The 20,652-nt window shown below is 41.4% G+C and overlaps 1 protein-coding gene across 1 annotated transcript in view; it reads right to left on the bottom strand.

Moving 5' to 3' along the window:
* Window positions 1-869: 869 nt before the first annotated feature.
* afg2a (AFG2 AAA ATPase homolog A) overlaps window positions 870-20,652 on the bottom strand; it is a 106,735-nt gene continuing 86,952 nt past the window's right edge. The window contains exons 16-17 of the mRNA XM_063877100.1: window positions 18,953-19,117; window positions 870-1,218 (exon numbers count right to left, since the gene is read on the bottom strand). Coding sequence (XP_063733170.1) covers window positions 1,039-1,218; window positions 18,953-19,117 — 345 coding nt within the window. The 3' untranslated portion in view covers window positions 870-1,038. The remainder of the gene's footprint in view (window positions 1,219-18,952; window positions 19,118-20,652) is intronic.

Raw genomic sequence — 20,652 nt, forward strand, 5'->3', positions numbered from 1 at the left:
GGCTGGATGTTAGAATTCAGCTTCTTGGTGATAAAGCAAATCCTGGTAAACCGACAGATGGCCGCCTGGATCCCGGCTCTTAGTGGTCGGAAGTGCGGACGGAAATCTCACGATTACAGCAATTAGCTGATTTTCCATGCATGGATGTGATGAATATACCAGCCGCTGCTGTTTTTCTCCCCGTGGATATGGAGCAGCGGTTTCCCAAACTGGGGGTTTCTGAACCATTAGGGATCATTGCATGGGGTCCAGAAGGTCCCCAGATAAAAAGACCAATTCCATTTTTTAAATTACATAAACGTTGAAGCAAGGGGAAACATAAGGGTACCTTTCCCCCCAGAAACACAGAGTTATAAAAGTCGCTTGTCTCAGTGATAACGTTTAAAACGTATCTGATATAAGACACATTTTGTTGCACTGAATTCATGCAGAAAAACACAGATTATAATCAAAAGTTGAGCCGAAACAGATCAATTCAAACTCTTAAAATCTAGTAAAAATCTGCTCAAAATGGCAGTGAAATGTAAGCACTATGATATTATAGATATATGGGATTTATATGAATTTTAACTATAATTGTTGTAACTAAGTTGTATCATTAATTATAACCAGCTTAAAAAGCCTATGTGACTTTTCTTTCTCCTGTAATGGTGCTTTAAAAACACAAGGGAGAACAAGGCAATGAATATAATGCATTCAATACATTGATACTTTATATATATATATATATATATACACACAAAATGACACTTCAGCTCACTTTTCAATATTCAATTAAATTTTCAAAATTAGAAACTTAAACCAGATTTTTCTGCTGAGCTAATCACATGTTTTGAAACCTAGAAAGCAAAACCAAAAATATTTCAACAAACAGTTTGGGAATTGTTTATTTATTATTACATATTCAGCTGGTTTAGATGTCACTTCCTTATCATAATCAAACAGCAGACCAGGGTATGTGAAACCATTTATTTCCTAATAACGTAACGTTTCCTTTCAGAAAAGTTCCTTAGTTTGACTTTTTCCATGGCAGCCTGCTCAGAAGAAGCACAGGCCGCTGCGGTCCTGCTGATAGCTGATGTAGGACTGGATGAGAGAGTCGGGGATCCGGGGCTTCACAGTGTTCAGGGCACTTTCAAAGTGTCTGGCCTCGATGTGCTGAGCTTTGATGTCCTCTTGTAGGGCCAGGAGGGCAGCCTCTCTGCATACTGCTGTTATCTGGGACAGGAAACAGACACAGATATTCAGCTGTCAGGCCCAGAGCTGCATTCACCGAGCACCACAGAATCATGGGACCACAGTTATAGGCTTCAACCACAGACTGCTGAGGGGAGATGTGTTATGGCACTGGAAACATACTTTATTTATCTTTCTCAGAGAAAAGGCTTCATCTTGTAAACATAAAAAGCATTGCAGTACAGAGGGACACAGAAAAACCCAATTGTATACAACTATACTGTAGTAAACAGACCCTAGAGACAAAAAAACCTGGGACAGCATTTGATCCTGGATAGAAAGTAAAATCTGTTTAAAACATCTGCATTCATACAGTGTTTTCTACTGTGGCTTATCTGCAAAAAAACATTGTCTATAAGGAACATTTCACCACATGACTTAAATATTACACGGAGTGCAGGTTAGGATTGGAATGTTTTGCTTCCTTGAGGACAAACATGATGAATTTAGGGATAAAAATAAAGCTAAACTGAGTAAGGGATTTGTTTAACAGTGAGGCAGGAGCAATGCCTTATTCTCTGGAGGAGTAAGATGGGTGTAATATTATGCTGTGTTTGACTCTTTCCCCTCTGTGGGATAATTAAAGCTATTCTGATTCTGATGTAAGAGAAGATAGCTGCATGCATTTGAAAATGACACTACGCTTAATGACTGAATATTTCCATGTGTGTCATAAACATAGGTACAACAAAGGTCTTAGTGTGTCTGAACATACTCATGTAACCCTTAAATAATGAAATTACAGGAAGGAGCTGACAACAAACTGACTTCTTATCCATTTTGAAAAAGAGTAAGTGGAAATTAGGTTAGAAGCCCTGGAGACAAAATAATAATCTCATTACAGAGATCTCTTGTGTTGCCAGAGGACCACATGTTGTTGGAACAAGAGCTAAGTCACAAACTAATAAGCAAAACAAAATAACAGCCAAAGATGAAATCAACTAGGCTTCATGATTTTAGGCTTTTATGTGTCGGTTACCCTTAGACTGAAATTCAATTTGCAATGTAACAATGTACAGTATGTAGATTTTTCTTGTTGTGCCCTTTAAGATTGCATTTTTTCGGCATCAAAGCTGCACTTTCAATAAAAACAAAGGTTGTTTAAACCTCTGATCTGTGTAAAACAGCTCTCTTGCTGCAGCCTCTTTACTACAGTACTGATGGAATTATGCAACGGTTGAAATGGAGGAGTGCTGCAGGCAGTGCGGTGACCTTTGGGAGAGATTCTGCACGCGGCAGAGGAGTGACTCACTTACGAATTGGTGGCGATGGCTGATGAAGGCCAGGCACCTTTCCCAGCAGTGCCACCCTCCTCCTACTCCTCCTCCTCCTCTTCTCTTTCTAGAAGCCCAGCTTTGTTCTGAGCCAAGGCAGCTTACACAATTCCCTCCAACAAAAGCCTTGCAGGAAACTATTCGCCTGTACAACCACTGATAACGTCTGGTGGGAGGTTAGTGGGACAGGCAGTCATGTGATGCAGCAGGGCTGGGGAATATTGAACAGTGAAAGCATGCATGTAGAGCAATGTGGGTCCACTGAAATTGCTCACTGGACCGAAGCACCACTGGTCCACTTTACAGCTGCACTGAGTGACATGCGAGCTGATACTGAATATTCACAAACTGTGAGCATTAGCTTACTAACAAGTTCAAAACTATCATGTTTGTTGCTGAGGTTCTGCATCATGTGGCTTTGATAAATAAAATACTGTGAATCTAGATCACTGGCACTTGCAAACAAAAGGGTCAACAGACCGTAGGAAAGTGCATCACATTAATAGGAGTGCAGGAAGCCTGAGGAAAGCTGTAGTTATTCATTATTTTAACCGTTTATTTTAATGATTTCTCAAAATGTTTTCAGATTTTATTCAAACACAGGAAAGGTTAAACATAAGTTGAATAAAATACTTGAAAATGTTTAATAAATAAGCAACATGATGGTTTGTTATTATAAGATCATCTTACAGGATTCTAATGTTAGAAGACAGAAAGTATGCTAAGTGGCTAATGTTTGCAAGCTACCTTAGCTAGCAAACTTATTAGCTTACTGCTGGTAGGATACTGCTAATCCTTTAAGTCCACTTTTATCTACTGTCCCCAAAGTTTTCCTACAGGGAAATAAATATAATCCACATTATTTTGTGATAATTTAAGGAATAAAAAGGTGGGTAAGGAGAGGAGCAAGATCGCCACAGTAGCTGTTTGCTAATGTAGCTAGTTAGCGAAGGTTAGTAAGCATAGCATAGCTTTTTCAAATGTCTGCTCGTACGGCACAATCAACTCTCTTATTTCAAAAAAGGGATTAAATGATATCAAAAGGCTTCAGGACAACATTATTTATCATTGATTACCTTTATTTGTTGTTTATTTTGGACATGTGGTGCATTATGTGACTATGTTATCAAAAGCGTTAGCCCTTAAAATAGCACAAATAATAGCAAAGTTAACATTCAGAAGTAAAAAGGAATAAATTAAACACATTTTATACAGTCTTTCAAAGAGGAAAATTGTTTGCCAGTTTGTTTTGTAGTTAATAAGCTACTCAATACTTCTTAAACTGAGATAATTAAAACAGTTTCCAGGATTGAGACACATAAAAAGTAAGCTATAGGCCTTTGTGAAGTGTCTAGGCAGGCTTCCAAGTTTATAATTTAGTATTTAAAAACAGTTATTAATCTAGACTTTCTATTGTAATGAAGAAGCTCATACAAGAACCAAATTGGTGTACTAACCTATTCTTTATTAACAACATTAAATTGCAATAAAGTCCTGATTATAAATCCTTGAACTTTAACAAAATGTGATATCATCTGAAACACATCCAAAGCTCAGACTGAGTGGAGTCCCGAAAAAAACGCCGCAGAGGTTGTCAACTGTTAAAAGCACATGAGGGTCATGGCTTTTTTCAAGGCCCGCGAGTAAAATGAGGGGAGATAGCTGTTTCAATGTGCTCTGGCTCAGCTAGCATGCAGAGCTCAGGACAGGTGCTTTGCAGATGTCAGGATGTGAGGCCTATTTCCCCTTGCCCCCCCTTCTTCTTCTTCAGTTTCAAGCCAATGAGCAACATGATTTAGGCAGGGTAAACACACAGGGCCGGGTTAATTTTGTATGAGGGTTTCCCATCATTCAAGTAATTTGGGGCCTGTCAGTAATAATGATGCCAAACAATGAGGCCATGCATCCCGATCCCTGTTTACAAACGGAGAGAGGGCGAGGGAGCAAGGGCGAGAGATGCCACATGTTGAACAATGTGATTTAGTGTTGTTTCTAAGCAACATCCATAAACAGGAACAGACAAACGTTGCAGCACAATCAAACTGTAATTTCTTATTTACGTTGAAACTTGACTTAGAGGGAACGCTAGCCTCCTCGTGCCTCAATCACATGATTCAACGGTTAATAATTATTTGGTTGTTTACTTCCACAACACCCCTCGGGTTTATAAAAAAGGGGAGGGGGGTGTCCGGAGCTGCTCTGAAGTACAGAAACGACACCCACACCCACACCCACACACACACACACACACAGGCCCCCACATTCATGCTCGCCGGGTTTATGAGCTGGTCTGTGAAGGCGATCAACAAGCCAGTGTTTCCCGCTGTGTGTTTGCCCGTACAGGCCTTGAAAAAAAATAAAGCCACAAAGGCAAACAGGGCTAGCGAAAGAGCCGGTTTGTTTGTAAACGTGAAGGCATTCCTCGACCCGAGCCAAAAGTCCAGTGCTGACCCCCCCCACCCCCTCCAGCACCACCTTGATACCCCTAACCTAGTGCTCAAGCGAGGGAAAAGAAGAAAACTGCAAATGCACAGAAATTAGATGTGTGAGGAGGGGGGGGGGGGGGGGGGGGGGGGGGAGTGCTGACTTGTGGCAGGCCAAATAAATTATAGATCTCTCTTTTGAAAAAAAAAAGAGTTTTATTGCGACGTTATTTTTCATTCCCTTCATAAATTATGTCAGCAATCACTTAAATATATGGAGGGTTTGTGTGTGTGTGGGAGGGGGGTGGCTAAGCTGATGCATTGCAGCGGCGGCTCTCTGGTGATGTGGGCGAGCTCAGAGTTCCAGCAGGTGGCATGAAGCCAGACGTAAAGGCAAAGCACACGAGAAAAAAAAAGCAATGATCAAGAGCCTCTCAGTTTGGAGACGGCCTGAAAAACTTGCTGACTCAAAATGACCCAAGGTTTGTCCTGATCATGAGTCAAAGAGAGAGGTTTTCATGCTGGTTTGTCCAGTGAACTCTTCCAGTAGCAACTAGTTCGGTTTTACTGTGATACGTGCGACTAAACACTCAATATTAAAAGACTCATTCAATTCTATGTTTATGTCTTTGCTGATGATCCAAACATCCGGATCTTCACGGATTGACACACCCAGATTACATTTGGTCTAATCGGGGTGACAAGAGTCTCGGGTCAGTGTGTCAAAGTGTCTGATGTGGATTCAAGCAGAGCGTCTATTAGCTTTGTGATAGCATAGCAGCAGAAAAAAAGACACATATTGCTAACTGTTAGCATATCATGGTTCCTACTAGTGTTGGAGTACTCTCTCTTTTTTGGTCTACTGGAAAAACAAAAGCATCAGCCGTCTGATAAAAAGCCTCCGAGTCCACGAGTAAGTCCTCTACGCACAGCTGGTGATACAAACCCTACCGGAGAGGAAGAAGGCCAAGTGCCTTGCTCAAGGTCACACTCATGGTAACTGTTGTTGCAACAGAGTGGGGTTTCTTATTTATTAAACAGTTTCCTTCCTGTTTTCAGCTTGATTCATGTCAAGGCTATTTTAATAGTGTGTACAACTTAGCACAGAAAAGGAATCCATCTACAAGGACATGGATAATACAGAGTAGAGAAAAGCAGCAGCAGTAGTTCCATCCTGACCAGAAGCATAACGCTTTAAAGTTACACTATCTCCAATCTCCGTCTGTTATCTTGGGAGCACTGACATTGCGGTAGGCGGTGATTCAGGTGTGTTTTTGGAAGTCGTTTCCCAGAGATTCAAACTAGTTTTTTCCCGGGAATGTTGCCAGAGACACCAATACAGGAATACTGCACATGCAAGGGATTTCCTTGGCGGGCCATAGGCTCGATCATGACTTTCCTTACTCTGCGATAGATATTGACTTAACAGACATTTCCTTAAAGGAAATTCTTCAATATTATTACTTTAAGCTTAAAGTTCCTTCCTAACCGACCTCCACCACCAGGAGAAATGTCCGGAATCCTTGTGTAAGTCATTCCACCTTAATAAAATGTCAGCCGAGCCTTTTGGACCGCAGGGCTTTTAAATGGGTTGCTGGAAAAGTGATAGATACTCAATTGGAGCGCCACCACATCCTTGTTTCCACATATTCCTCTAATGACAAGTTTCCCTCTGGTGGTTCTCAAACCCCTCTGAAAACCAAGCCTCATCTGTCTGAACATCCAACACACACACACACACACACACACACACACACACACACACACACACACACACACACACACACACACACACACACACACACACACACACACACACACACACACACACACACACACACACACACACACACACACACACACACACACACACACACACACACACAAATGTATGTATTATTTTTTAACCATTACTCTTCAGAATCGCTGTCAATAAGAGGGGAATTCAGTGGTGAGAGGGAGGGGTCAGACTGCCATGATTGCATGTTTTCTATTGGTCGTTTCATACAGACAGGAAAAGTCATTGACATATTTTTTGGATCTTCAAAGTTTGAGACGGACAGGAAGAAAGTAATCTTAAGTCCTTCAAATTGTTTGATTTCAAAATGGAACTTACAAAATGTTCAATTTCCAACGCCGGTTGTGAAAAACCCCATTAATCTTCTGGAAAAATGATCAAAAACCCACTAAACATTTAAAACTGTATAAAACCACACTTCCTTATTGTTGCTTATAGCTCACAAAAATGATTATTAATGGCTTTATCAACAATTAGAGCTGCATAATTGATGGCTTGATAGAAAGCTGGAACTAATACCGTTTATTAATGATTTACGATGCATTCATAACTGTAGGCTTTATGGATGATAAGAAAGTGAGAAGCCCATGCATTTATTCATGGGTTATTAACTGCAGGCATTTTCACTTAAGTCCATAGCTACTAAATCATTAATAAAGGGTAATGGGTCTAGATTTGTAATAAGCTTTTCGATAGAGGTTCCCTAAAATAAATATGGTTTATAAATGTGCTATATAGGGATTCTGGTCAGTGAAGCCGTTTTAATGTGGCTATAACGTTAGCACAGGAACATGCATCGCTCCTTTGGCTCATGCCTGCAGGCCTTTGCTCGCCTCCCAATGCTCCCAGCCAGTAGGGTGCCACAACATGAAACCCTGGACACAACAGCAGTCTTTGTGCTGTACTGGTCACTGCACTGCATTTCCCACTGTAGCTACAACTTCACCCTACATCATGTGGTCGAATGCACACAAGCGATACCACGTATATTCCCCATGTGGAGTGATAGACTACAGCACGTCCAGCGCTGTATGTGAGGTCCTGTTGTCCTTGTAAGATAAGACAACGGCAAACTTTAATGACCCCAGAAAGGAAATTAGGGCCGTTGTAGCAGCAAATGGTAACAAGACTCGGCGAAGGATAACAAAATGTAAATAAGAACATAGCAAAGCGGGGGTTAGGTAAACACACCTGACACTTTGTAGCACCAGAACACGGCAAGCAGAAAATATATGAGTGAAATAAAAAAGCTAGGAGTATAAACATTGAGATGGGAGTGCAAAATAGAGATGGTAATAACCTTTAGGCCCCTTTGAGATAGAGAAAATACACGAGAATGTTAACAAAAGTATGATAATGTACAGCATAACAAGGGAAAAATCTGACACATTACCAAAGATGCACATTACTAATTAAAAGGAACATATTCTGCTCATTTTCAGGTTCATATTTGTATTTAGTGTCTCTACTCGGACATGTTTCCATGCTTTAATGTTCGAAAAGCTCTTTATTTTTCACCCTCTGTCTGAAACCAGAGCCCCGTCTGCTCTGAGTAGTTAGCTGGTTCGGCTCTGTTGTGATTGGTCAACCGCTTAGAGACGTCCCGCGCTAGGGTTCAATAGTGATGTCCCCATTTTCCAGAAGCAAACATAGGAGTCCAATGGAGGCGTCTCAGGCAGAGGCGGACAGGGATTTTAGCCTTTGCAGACCATTTACATGCACTAAAACTTATATAACACACTACAGGAAAGGGAAAACCACAAAACACACATTCTGTCTGATAGAATAACCTGTGTATTATTCTCTCACATGTTGAGGAAACCATCACACTTTCATCATCATCACTTTCTATGGAATCTAAATTCATCTGCTGAGAGAGCATGTTCATCCGCACACACACACACACACACACACACACACACACACACACACACACACACACACACACACACACACACACACACACACACACACACACACACACACACACACACACACACACACACACACACACGTGCCATGTTTCCGTTCTCCCCCTTTCTCCCCACGTGACTCTCCTCCCTCCATGTTTAACCTCACCTCCCTCTCTTTAACCCTCTCCCCCCTTGTAATCTGGAATAGGTTTCACATGGAGCTGTGGTCAGGCCTTGTTTCTCATGGCCTGTCACTGCCGACACTTCCTCTTTGCCTCATTGTAGGTTGGAACGTTTTATTTTTGGGTTGAGAGTTTGCGCTCTGCCTTTCATTTAATCTACACGTTAAAAAATCTGCTATTTGCCCCATTGGATTACTAACCTGGTAGTTGCTCTTGTATGACGACTGATAGGTATTACACAATTACAAGAGTAAGCTTTATTTCTAGATGTTAGTTCTGAGCTAAATTAGTATTTTCATCATCAAGTATGCATGTTTTTGCCATGTACAAGACCTCCCCATGAAACATTGTACATGTTTGCACTCAGGCTTACACGTCTTACAGTATATGTGTGTGCTGGTGGGTGTGTGTCCAAGCATTTGTGCCTGTTTATGAATGTATGGTAGCTGTGTAGCATGTTATACGGTGCACAGCATGCGTAAGTGCACCAGCCAATAAACCATATCTGTGTGGTCCTGCACATGTCACACATGAGCGTGTAAACACCTACGGTACACACGTGTGCAAATGCATGTTCAGTGCATCATTGGCTGAGCAAGTGCAGTGTGTGTTTGAGCGGCGGTGCACTGTGCAAGACTTGTGGAGGGATGGAGTAGAGGTTTTTGGTGGGGAAGGGATGTCGAGGGGGGGGTTGCTCCTGTAAATGTGGCCGTTTGTGTGTGAGAGAGGAGGTGAAGGAGGAGGGAGGAGGGAAGAGGGGGAGTACTGGATGTAGCCTGCTGTAGACACAAGGGCGGATTGATAGTAAACACACACTCCGGGTCTAGTGGATCTGCTGCCAGTAGCACGGCTAACAAGCCCTTCATTAAGGCCGTCTGATACACTCACTGAGCGCCTTTGTTGAAGTAGGAAGCGAAAAGTACACCAGACAGATTTGACCTGAGAACATTGGTATGCGCTGCCAGCAGAGGCAAGAGGTTTTTCCTTCTTCACCCCCTCCACCTTTCCAGAAGGGTTTATTTTTGTCGTGCTGAACAGGTTGTCTAATGGCACGCGCCACTTCTCACCTCCTCCAGGGAAATACTCAGGGGAAAAATATAGACTGAGCTACTTGTTTCATGAAGGAGACGTGAAGATTTCTGGAGTGTCACTCGGCATCAGTGTGTGTTTATAGTACATGAACAAGCAGAATTCAGTGATGGGATGCTGGTTTGATGACACCTGATAAAAGTCAGGTTTCTTTTGTAAGACACGCCATTTTCTTCATGTGTTAAAGGAACCCTATCATGATATTTGAAGGTTTCCCTTTCCTTTCCTGTAGTGTGTTATATCGTTTTTAGTGGATGAAAATGGTCTGCAAAGGCTACAATCCTAGTTTTTTCCCAACCCCCCTGCCCGAAACGCCTACCTTGGACTCCTTTGTTTACTTCCAGAAACATAGTGACATCATTGTGCAACATTTGAACTTCTATTGGCACAATCACATCAGAGCAGACTGGGCTCTGGTTTCAGACAGAGGGTGAAAAGAGGTGTTGCAGCACAGGCAGTATGAGAAACATAAAGAGCTTTTTGAACATTAAAGCATGGAAACATGTCCCAGTAGAGACACAAAATATAAATATGAACCTGAAAATGAGCAGAATATGTCCTCTTTGACTTATTGGACTCACAAAACACATCTGTCTGAATGTGAGTCACATTTACATGATACATGTTTTGCCACAGGAAATGTTTGTAATGAAAGTGGAGGATGCTCCCCTGCCGCATGACTCACTGATAATGTAAGACAAGTCGGTTTCAGATGGAAACCTCTCACAAAAGCTAGCAAATAGCTGCCATGTGAGGTGGCTGAGTGTTATCGTCTCAGGCCCCTACTCACCTTATGTTTTGGAAAGACCCATGTGGGATAGCACCTGTGTTGGGGCTACACAGTGTTAAGGTTGTCTCTGTGTGTGAGCGTGAGTGTGTGTGTGTGTGTGTGTGTGTGGGGGGGGGGGGGGTATAGCTGGGCCTCGCCTTTAAGGGCATATTTGTCCTCGCCCCTTAATCAGCCGAATGAAAGCTCCACATTCTCCCTGGACTCGGGAAGGCAGGGATGGCATATTTACCAAACACACCCACACTGAAGTGACCTGGAGACTGTGTGTGTGTGTGTGTGTGTGTGTGTGTGTGTGTGTGTGTGTGTGTGTGTGTGTGTGTGTGTGTGTGTGTGTGTGTGTGTGTGTGTGAGTTCATATATGATGTGTGGCTGTGGTAATGTCAGGGTGGGTAAAACTCCACCTGCGTGATGTGCTGCACCGAGATTTTCTATTTCCTGTTTGCTCCGCATTATAAACACACTAAGATACAGAGAGCTTACACATACACACAGTGAGCATTCACATGTTTTAGTAACTCACACAACCAGACAACATACAACGCAGATTCTTTATGTTCAAGGAAAGGAAGGAAACATTTTGCAAGACACGTGGAAACAAAATCCATGCCGTGATTCAGATCTGTTTCCAAATGTGAAAGGTTTGTTATGAGCTAATGCTAACTCCTTCCACCAGGTCTCATTATAATACTTTGTCTGTGATCCTGCTGTCAAACAGAAAAACAAACCAGACTTAAAACATAACCTCATTGGCAGAGGTCACAAACATCCAAGTTATTAAAGTGTGCTAATATTAGCCATATGCTAATAGTCATACCAGACCCAGTAAGCCAAGGAGATAAACCCTCCAGTCTACAAAATGAGAATCAGTTCATTCAAAAGTGAATATTCAAGACAGCTAAACCAAAGCGATGTTCATTCATCCTTTCAAAAGCGATATATGACATTTAAATTCCCTTTGATATAGTCATTGACTGTGTATTTCTCCCTAGGCTCCACTGTCCTTTCATGGTTTTATTAGCTATACTTTCAGGTTGATCCCTCTTTCCTCTCACTTCCTCTGTCCTCCTTTCCTACTGTTCTTTTCGTGCCCCATTTATCTCTTCTTTGACTTTAGCTATTCATATTTAGTCTTCCTGACTGGCCAATTGGGAGACAGAACCACTAGTTTGTTTAAGGACTCATATTTCCCTGGAAAAATGTAATTTGTGCTCCCCACAGCGAAGGCTTTATATATATAAAATTAGGGTCAATAGGAGCCATTTCCCTCTCTGACATCACTGGCCACAGAAGCAGCATGCTGGCTGAGGGACATGTTTTCCTTTTTAATCTTTATTTAACCTGCAGTGTCAACTCAGAACAACACGTTCACAATGACAAGAGGCAAAGGGATTGTTGGAGAGGAAGTAAGGCGCGGTGTTTCTCAGTCAAACACAGTTACAGAGGTGTGAAAGGCTTTTTCCTCTGAGTCCACTGTGTTTTCCATGTCGACTTTTGTTTTTCTGAGTGCCAGCGTGACCGCGTCTGCGGTCAGCCGCATTGAAAATAAAACAATCACACACAAGCCTAGAGGTTAAAACATATTTAGGAACATTTGCTGCCAACTTCAGGGCCGACACGCAATCCAGCAAAGCTGACATGCTTATTTGCCGATGATAACAGATCCCTTTTTTGTCCCGGATTAATGGCACGTATAAGCTTCGAGCGTTGTGTAATGTCATTGTTATTTTAACAGCAACACGGTTTTGTTAGTGCATTTCGTTGCGCCTGTGTCCTAGGTGATAAAATCTTTGCAACAACAAATACCGGGTCATAAATCAGACAAACGACACTCGCAGCCAGACAAGGAACAACCTCAACCACAACAGGTGTTAGGAGGAAACCATTTGTCTTCCTGTTTGTCTGTGTGTGTGTGTGTGTGTGTGTGTGTGTGTGTGTGTGTGTGTGTGTCATTGTGATGTTTGCCATTATACAAGCCGTCTTTGTGATCAAGATTATTTTAATGGCTTTTAATCTTGCAAACAAGCTTCTACAACTCTAGCGTGACTGCTCAGACTTCAATTTGAGATTTTATCCTAAAGATTATCATTCTTGAACTACTTATATGTCCCTGAACTGATCTAAAAATGCTCCCCCGGCTTCATTCAGTCACAACATCCCACATTGACTTTGTTGGCAGCGGTGCTCCGTACTCTAGGAAAGGGAGATATTAAGCTTCAGGACATTGACGTCAAGGCCCACTGTTGATCCGCCTGATTTGTTTTTCCTGCAATGGAACAGACTCCCTCCTGCCAGTGTGAAAAAAAATAGAGTTAAGAAAACAATTGCGCCAGTGAATTTGAATGGCTGTCAGCCAAGCGTCTCACACACCTGGGCTCAGACCAAACAGCTCTCCCCCTGTTGGAGGGAAGAGACCCACCGCCATGGAGGTCGCGGTCGGTCAAAGGCATCTGTGGCTGAACACAAAGATATTCTGATACGGCTGAATGCTGCAGCTTGAGGTTTGATTAAAATGCCTCAACAACCGCCCCTTCTTCTCTAAAGGGAGATGGATGTTACGACACCAAGGGGGGGGGGGGGGGGGTTTGTGGTGGAGTTGGCACGTCCTGACATTTGGACGCCGCTGCTTTACGTGCTCTGCATCCAAACAGCAACTTCCAGTTCTGCTCTCGCTGTGTTCATGAGGGCAGAATCCTGATTTCTTTTGTCAACAACTTGTCAACATCTGCTAAGTGCTCATTGCTATGGTGTTTTTGCACTTCACCTCCTGGAGGTCACCTGTCAATCACGCAGCACAGGGAGGTCCCTGGCACACTCGCTCTAATGAAGCTTGACTTTCTGTAAGTCGTGCACTCAGTGACTCGGTGCCTTTCCGGTTTATGCCAAACAAACTATACTGGAATCAATCGTGTGAGTCTGAGGAGTAACAGACAGAAAAACGTTCTTTAAAGGAGCATTACACCCCAACATGTTCATATGGAGAGAGGCAGAGAGTGTCCCCACTTTTAAGAGTGCATTGAGACCTACATTTTTAACAAAGCCTTCAGTTAGAGCTGGGATGTATGGTATTCATTTTATTTGATGGTGATTAATTTGAATGTATTTTCACTGTCTCTTGTTGTTATCTTATTTGATTTCTATTACATACACTATCTTGTCTTCTCATTTAGCTGTAACTCTGTTTTTAATCTGTAAAGCCCTCTGAGACATACGTGTTTTGTGATATTGGGCTATACAAATACATTTGGATAAAGTTTGATATAAACTAGTGAAGTACAATCAAAGTCCCATTTATCCAGTTCTTCCACTATTCTCCGGAACATTTCTATTAAAAGCACTACAGCATACCAGTCGCATGGCCGGGGCATGACAAGTATGAGCATGACGGTTTCTAATCAGATGTTTTTATATAGTTTTGCTGTTGTTAAAAGCAGCCCAACATACTTTAATTAGTAACACAAAGTGTGTAAGTGATTCACAAATGATCGTTTTGGGGGTGAAGTATTACTTTAACTGTGTCTTATGTTCGACAATAGTCATTAAGAGGCCGGTAAAAATATGATTTACAATGAAAATATGAGATCATTTGCCACCAAGTTATTTTCAGGTAAGCTGCTGAAGCAGTTGTGAAATGCATCAAACGTTCAAGAGTAGAAAACATGACTGATGTTGGAGATTTAGTTATCTGGCATCAGGTATTGACTTGGCATGCACTTCTTAGAGTTTCTTAATCCACTGTTTCATGTTGTCTTGAACATCATACATCCTGTAATATAAAGCTTTACACTTTTAATCCATCCCATCCAACCAATAGTGAGGAGCTGATAATAATAAGGCAGCGAGTTGGAAAGCAGAGAAAGACGTCCTGCTGAGTTTAATTTGCTTGGAGCCGTAATGATCTGCAAAGAGGAAGCGTTTCCGAAGGGTGGGGAATATTGAGAGGCTTTTTTACAAGATCAGTCCTTCTCTGTTTCTTTACTGGAGTCAGTTAAAGCTTCCATAGAGGCAGAATCTTTATGAAGACTATATACTACTATACTAACAGTAGAGCCTGCATAAGAATTAGGGAAGAGACACAAGTTATATGCATGAGTTAAATGGCAAAATCTTAATTAAATTCAATTTATTTTTGACTAAATGAGCTTCCGTGGAGTCAATTGTTTGCTTTAAAGAATCTAAAAACATTATTTTCAACAAAAGGCTCTATGTCGAGGAATACAGGGCTACAAACAAGGCCTGGGACCGAGTCAGTGCATGTGACAGAGCTGCAATACATCCCCCAGGTCTTTTCCTGTCAGGGCTTGATCACAAATTAAAAGAAAAAGTGGAGCAGCATCACACCTTCCTTTAGCAGCAAGCTAAGCCCTTCTTCTTCTCCCTCGTCTTCTTCGAGACAACACCGCGATTACAGTATCAAATGTTGCTTCTGTTTAGGAAAGTGATGAAAGAGTTGAGGAAGAAGAGCCTGCAGCCATTTAAAAAAAAAAGTGTGTGTGTGTGTGTGTGTGTTGGGAAAACCAGGTGTCACTCTGGGCAGGTAAGAAGACAGGTGATTTTAACAAGCTTCTGGCTAACAACAACTGTGTCCTCTTGCGTGACCCTCCTCCTCCTCTCAACCCTGCCTCCTTCTCCTCCCAAACAAAGTCTGAAATCTCAGGAATGTAATTAAAGTCAAAGCTTCAGGTAGTCAGACGGCCAGGACTGAGGGCCCAAAGGTGCTCAATGGGCAAAAGTGGCCTGATTATAAACCACAAGCTTGACAGGTGACAGATCCCTGGACTTTTGACTTTATTTTTTAACCCTCCCACCACTTTCAAGATGTTATATCTGTCTCAAATATGCAATACAATCACCAGAAATTAACAATATAAGGTTCACAGAGGTAGGATTGGTTGCAGGCCTACTATATTGGATGGATTCACACTGCATTATAACTGAAGTTATTTGTGGTTTTCTGTCCTCTACACGTAGTGCCACAGTCCACAGGGAGAAATAGTCATTATCACACAAAAAAAAGGGTTTGTGATCTTAAGAATGATACTTTGAATAATAAACAAAGGGAATCTAATTATTTGAGTGCGTTATTATAGGCAGAATGGCACGTTTAGAGCCATTTGGCTTCGATCTCTGTCCAGCAAAACCAGCTTTTTACTTTAAATTCGGTCTTGTTACCTGCAGACAGCCAGGAAACTTAAATAAAGTCTATTTCTTAAGAGGATTATATAAGTATAGTATATTGCATTTCATTTAGCTGACATTTTATCCATTGCGATGTACAGAGACTTTCTCATTCCTCTAAGATACTGTATGTGTATTTATACACAGGAGCATGTATACATATTTAGAAATGTGAAATATTATGTGCAATTGACAGAAAAAAGTACGTTAATTTCCTGGTTATCAGCATGAATCCATCATAAAATGTGATCTTATCCTAATCAAAGTCACAAGTATAGATGAACACAATTTGTTTACCCTAATCACATATATTTAAACTGCATATTTGATCTCAAACACATGTCCTTGTTATTGTTTTGGATACAGTTCTCAGTGTTTGTTCAACCCATTCTGTGCTTTTCTACTATATACTAATATTCTGTGTGATTGCCTTTTTTTTTTTACCTGCTATGCCACTTTTTCTAGGACTAATAAAGCTTTTCTGATTCTCAAAATTCTGGGAGAACATTTGATTTTAAAGACACTATTTGCAGTTTTTACTTTATTTATAAAGTCAAACAATCTCTCGATCAGCAGCCGATCCGCCTAATGCCTTTTCACTCTCTATTGCCAAAACGTTTGTATGTGGTCAACATTAACTGTGTTTACTGCAAATCTCATTTACTGTAAACACACTTGGGTGTCTTCCTGCTGCAGGAAACACAAACACTTTCGGACTTGTGGGGAGGGATTATATCCTGGGGACATCTGCTCCACTCCACCAGTCGATATGCGACCAATCAGCAGTCACAGTCGATGTGTTTGGACATTTATTTGTTTATTGACTTTGCTGCATTTGTCCCTTGATGCTCTTTTCTTGTAAACACAGCATTATGTTTGGTTCTGTGTTGCTGAGTTATCTGCATCCTGTTTTCCCAAGCTTCCCCTCAAGTGACCATGGCAGTTTAAAATTTCATTCAGTGTCATCTAACATGAACTATAGCGTTGGTATGTAGAATATAATATGTGCACAGGTGAGACCCGGCTCCCTTTCCACCTTTTCATCTCCAATGTGACATTTCTACACATTTTTGAGGGGTTTCAAGAACTCACTGGCAAGTGACTGCAAACCTCCATTCCACAGAGGAGACACTATACGAGAAACCCCGATGTCAAGCACAAACACCTGATAGCAGGGGATTGGTTTCTCGCCGCATACCTCCTCCAGGTGTACGCCTGCTTTAGGCTTGCTTTTTTGGGTGGGGGCTCCCGAGTGGTACGTTCAGGATATGAGGAGGCCCTATAGATAACCTCAGACTGCCCTCGAGAGGATCATAATGTCGAGAGAAAAGACGGAAAGTAACACCTCAACAGCTCAGCTCTTCTGATCAGACTTGATTTTGGAAATGATGGAGAGTTTTCTGAGCCCGCTGAGAGAGAGGTTGGAGTCCACACATGCCCGCGAGTTCAGTCTAAAAAACTTAAAAGTGTTCAATTGTTTAATTAAAAAACTGTCACTTGCATACAAAGGTTTTAGTAGGAGGTTGGTGTATTTCAGTGTATTCCAACTTATTTTGTATGCTCTTTATAGATACTATATATATATGTTATAGTATAGTTTTTTACTCTATTACATTTGAACTTATATGCAATGCATTGTCAACATGCTGCTGTAACAAAACCAACAAATCCTATTTTGGGATCAATAAAGTATATCTAATCAAATATAATTTAACCTAATTTAATCTACTCTATTCTAATCAAATCTATAACTTCACATAATCACTATAAGATTAAATAGCTCTGATTAGATGTGGAATAGACTATGACAATACCCCTGGGTGTAATTTAATAATTATAAAGTCAATAAATAAATGTCTACGCCAACTTCTACTTCAAAGCAGTGAACGTGCATGGATACAAATCTAATAAAGAAAAACCTGATGTGAAAATAACCAATGGGTTTCTTACTCAGGTTGATAATTCTAGGAGGAACCCATTGCCTCTTAAAATATGGGTAATAAAGAAAGTTAGCAGAGTTCCAAATACTTTTCTCTCCTGCACAATTTGAGGCAGTGAAATGAAAGAAAACAAGTCATCAGAGATTCATCTGAACACGGCAGCATCACAAACATGCTACACAGAAAGCACGAACAATGAAATCTGTGTTTTCAAAGCCAGCCGAGGAACGCCAGGGTCTGAATCGTTAAAAGACGGTTGTTTTCTGAGCCTGTCAGAAGACCAGCATAACATTTTTATCATGTCCGTGACCCCTGAAGTCTAAATATACAGCTGGGATTTACATCCAGGGGGAAAGACATACTGTACATCATATAGGAGGGTTTCTTTCCCCCCTGGATGAACTTTGAGTCACGTTGAAGGTCAGAGACATACATGAATTCTAAAGAGAATGAGACCATGAACACAAAACTCTCAAAAGTTGTCGATTCTGCGTTAAATAATACAACCAGGCTAAAACCTACCAAACTTAAAGTTGGTAAATGAGTTTATGTGGCCTAAAATTTGACACGACCCCTTTAAAATGTAATTACTTTTCCTCAAACGTTCTTCGTAATTGTGTCATAGAGGTCAGTAGCAGTTGCTCAACACAATGTGCATCACGCGAATGCAAAGAGACAAATCTCTCACACAAAGGAGTGTTTGTACGATGAGTCCCAGTCGGCTGTGGAATCACGAGGGCGCTCTGTGACACAGTACAGACACAACACAGACATCATGGAAAAGCACAGCAACATCTCACTGCGATGCAGACTCTTATTCGGGTCGTCCAAAGATAATTATGTCTCGCACGATATTAAGACATTTATTTCCAACGTTAGCTAACAAGAAACCAGTCTAGAGAGTTGATCGTCAAACTTCTATCCAAAATGTAGCTGGAGACGACGAGGAAGCTTTTGTTAAAGGAGAATTTTAGAAGTAAAAGTGACACTTTATGATTTAGGGTTAGGGTTACTTGTGGCCTGATTTTACTACGAGTTTCAAGGAATCTCTTGCTTGTTCCTGTGCAAAATATGTGAATGGCTATTTTTCCTGTTTACTCCATATTCATCAATCAAAGGAAATCTGACTCACCTCAGCTCCAGAGTACTTGCCGGTCCGGAACACAAGGTCTTCAATAGACACATTTTGGGCAACAGGCATGTTGCGGAACTGGAGTGAAAATATTTCCTGTCGGGTCGGAGCGTCTGGAAGAGGAACATAGATGATTCGGTCAAGGCGACCTGGACGCATCAGAGCCTGTGGGACAGATAAAAACAAAGACTCTAAGCATCTGAGACATCATCACATATTTAACAACTGGTCATACACATCAAGTTAAAACTGAGCAATATCGAAATCTTCTCTGGTTTGTCCAGGGTAGCACATGTTAAATTCAATTCAGACTTTTTCCAGCACAATTTTTGTACAAGGTCACAGTAGTAATGTCAAGAAAACTGCGTCTCTGACCTATGACATCCTGACTACTTGCTTGTTAAGGTGGAGATCTAGTTACTGGCTCTACTAATGAATTGATTGTACACCTCTTCAGACAGCAGAATAAACCAAATGCAAACTGCATAATGCACGTCTTCCACTTCTGGCAGTCAGCGTGGAGACAATGTTGACGTTATCTGATAAACCCTCCACTTCCTACAGATCACATCTCCGTGACCCCAAAACAGTCCTTGAGTACCCAAAGCTGCCGCTGTCTCGCTTGTCAGACGTCATTAAGTGGCAGGCGCCTCTCCAACACAGACAGGCAACAGACAGACAAAAGTGCCGTGTCTCCATTTGCTCTCCTCGGCCAGGCTGGGACAAATTGGTATGGTGTGGCATTGTTTGGTTTGGGTTGTGTGTTCATTTGACCAGACAGAACGCCAAAGAACTACAGGATTGGAAAACAGCAAAATACCTTTGATTGTCGTGAATTAGCATTGGACATTGGATTGGAGTGCTGGAAAATGAAGAACCAACAGAAAAAACAAACATCAACTGGAACTGACAGTTTCATTGTTGAGTTTCCTCCAGGACTCAGTGAGGCCGGGTTGTAAAGACTGTGGAGCCGCTGGCTTCGGGCCAGACAGGCCACAGCGGGGCTAAACCCCGGCCAGTGGAGACGAGGCAGGAGACACACGCAGACGCAAGCCATGCAGGAGGTCATGTCAGGAGTGATCAGTGAAGGTTGGAGGGACTGGACCAGCAGCCTTTGAACTGTTGTATACATGGACATCACACTGCTATCCCCCTGTATGCACCTCATCACCCAGCCTGGACTGCCTGCTCGTTTCTCTTATATGCTTAATCCCAAAACATCTATAGTAAGTTATCATGTTGTTGAATTGGGTAAAGTGCATAGGTTAAGAACTTCAGCAGGTTTGAGGGTACCCCAAAATTGCGTTAAAGATAATTATGCCAAATGTATACTCGATTATGAAGCTAAATTGTAAACAAGACAAAAAACGGGCAAACAAAAGTCATTTAAAGAAATCTGCTTCTCTTCAAAATTGAAATGGGTATTATTAATGTTTAACATAATTGTATAAACTCAATACCTAACAGGATGTTCTAAAAGGTTAAATACATATTTTAAGAATATACTTTATATTATCAAAAACAGACTTGATGATCTTTTGACCTCAAGATTGAAGAGACAAGACGTCTAGAAAAAAACGTGCATTTGAAATTCCACAATCCAGAATAGCTTCTAAATGGAAATAATTTATAAATGAATAACAATAAGGTTAATTATCAAGATGAAAGACATCAACAGGCATTTAAAGGTGTCTTTTTTG

Source organism: Eleginops maclovinus, chromosome 23 (assembly GCF_036324505.1).
Source record: "Eleginops maclovinus isolate JMC-PN-2008 ecotype Puerto Natales chromosome 23, JC_Emac_rtc_rv5, whole genome shotgun sequence".
Taxonomy (NCBI): Eukaryota; Metazoa; Chordata; class Actinopteri; order Perciformes; family Eleginopidae; genus Eleginops; species Eleginops maclovinus.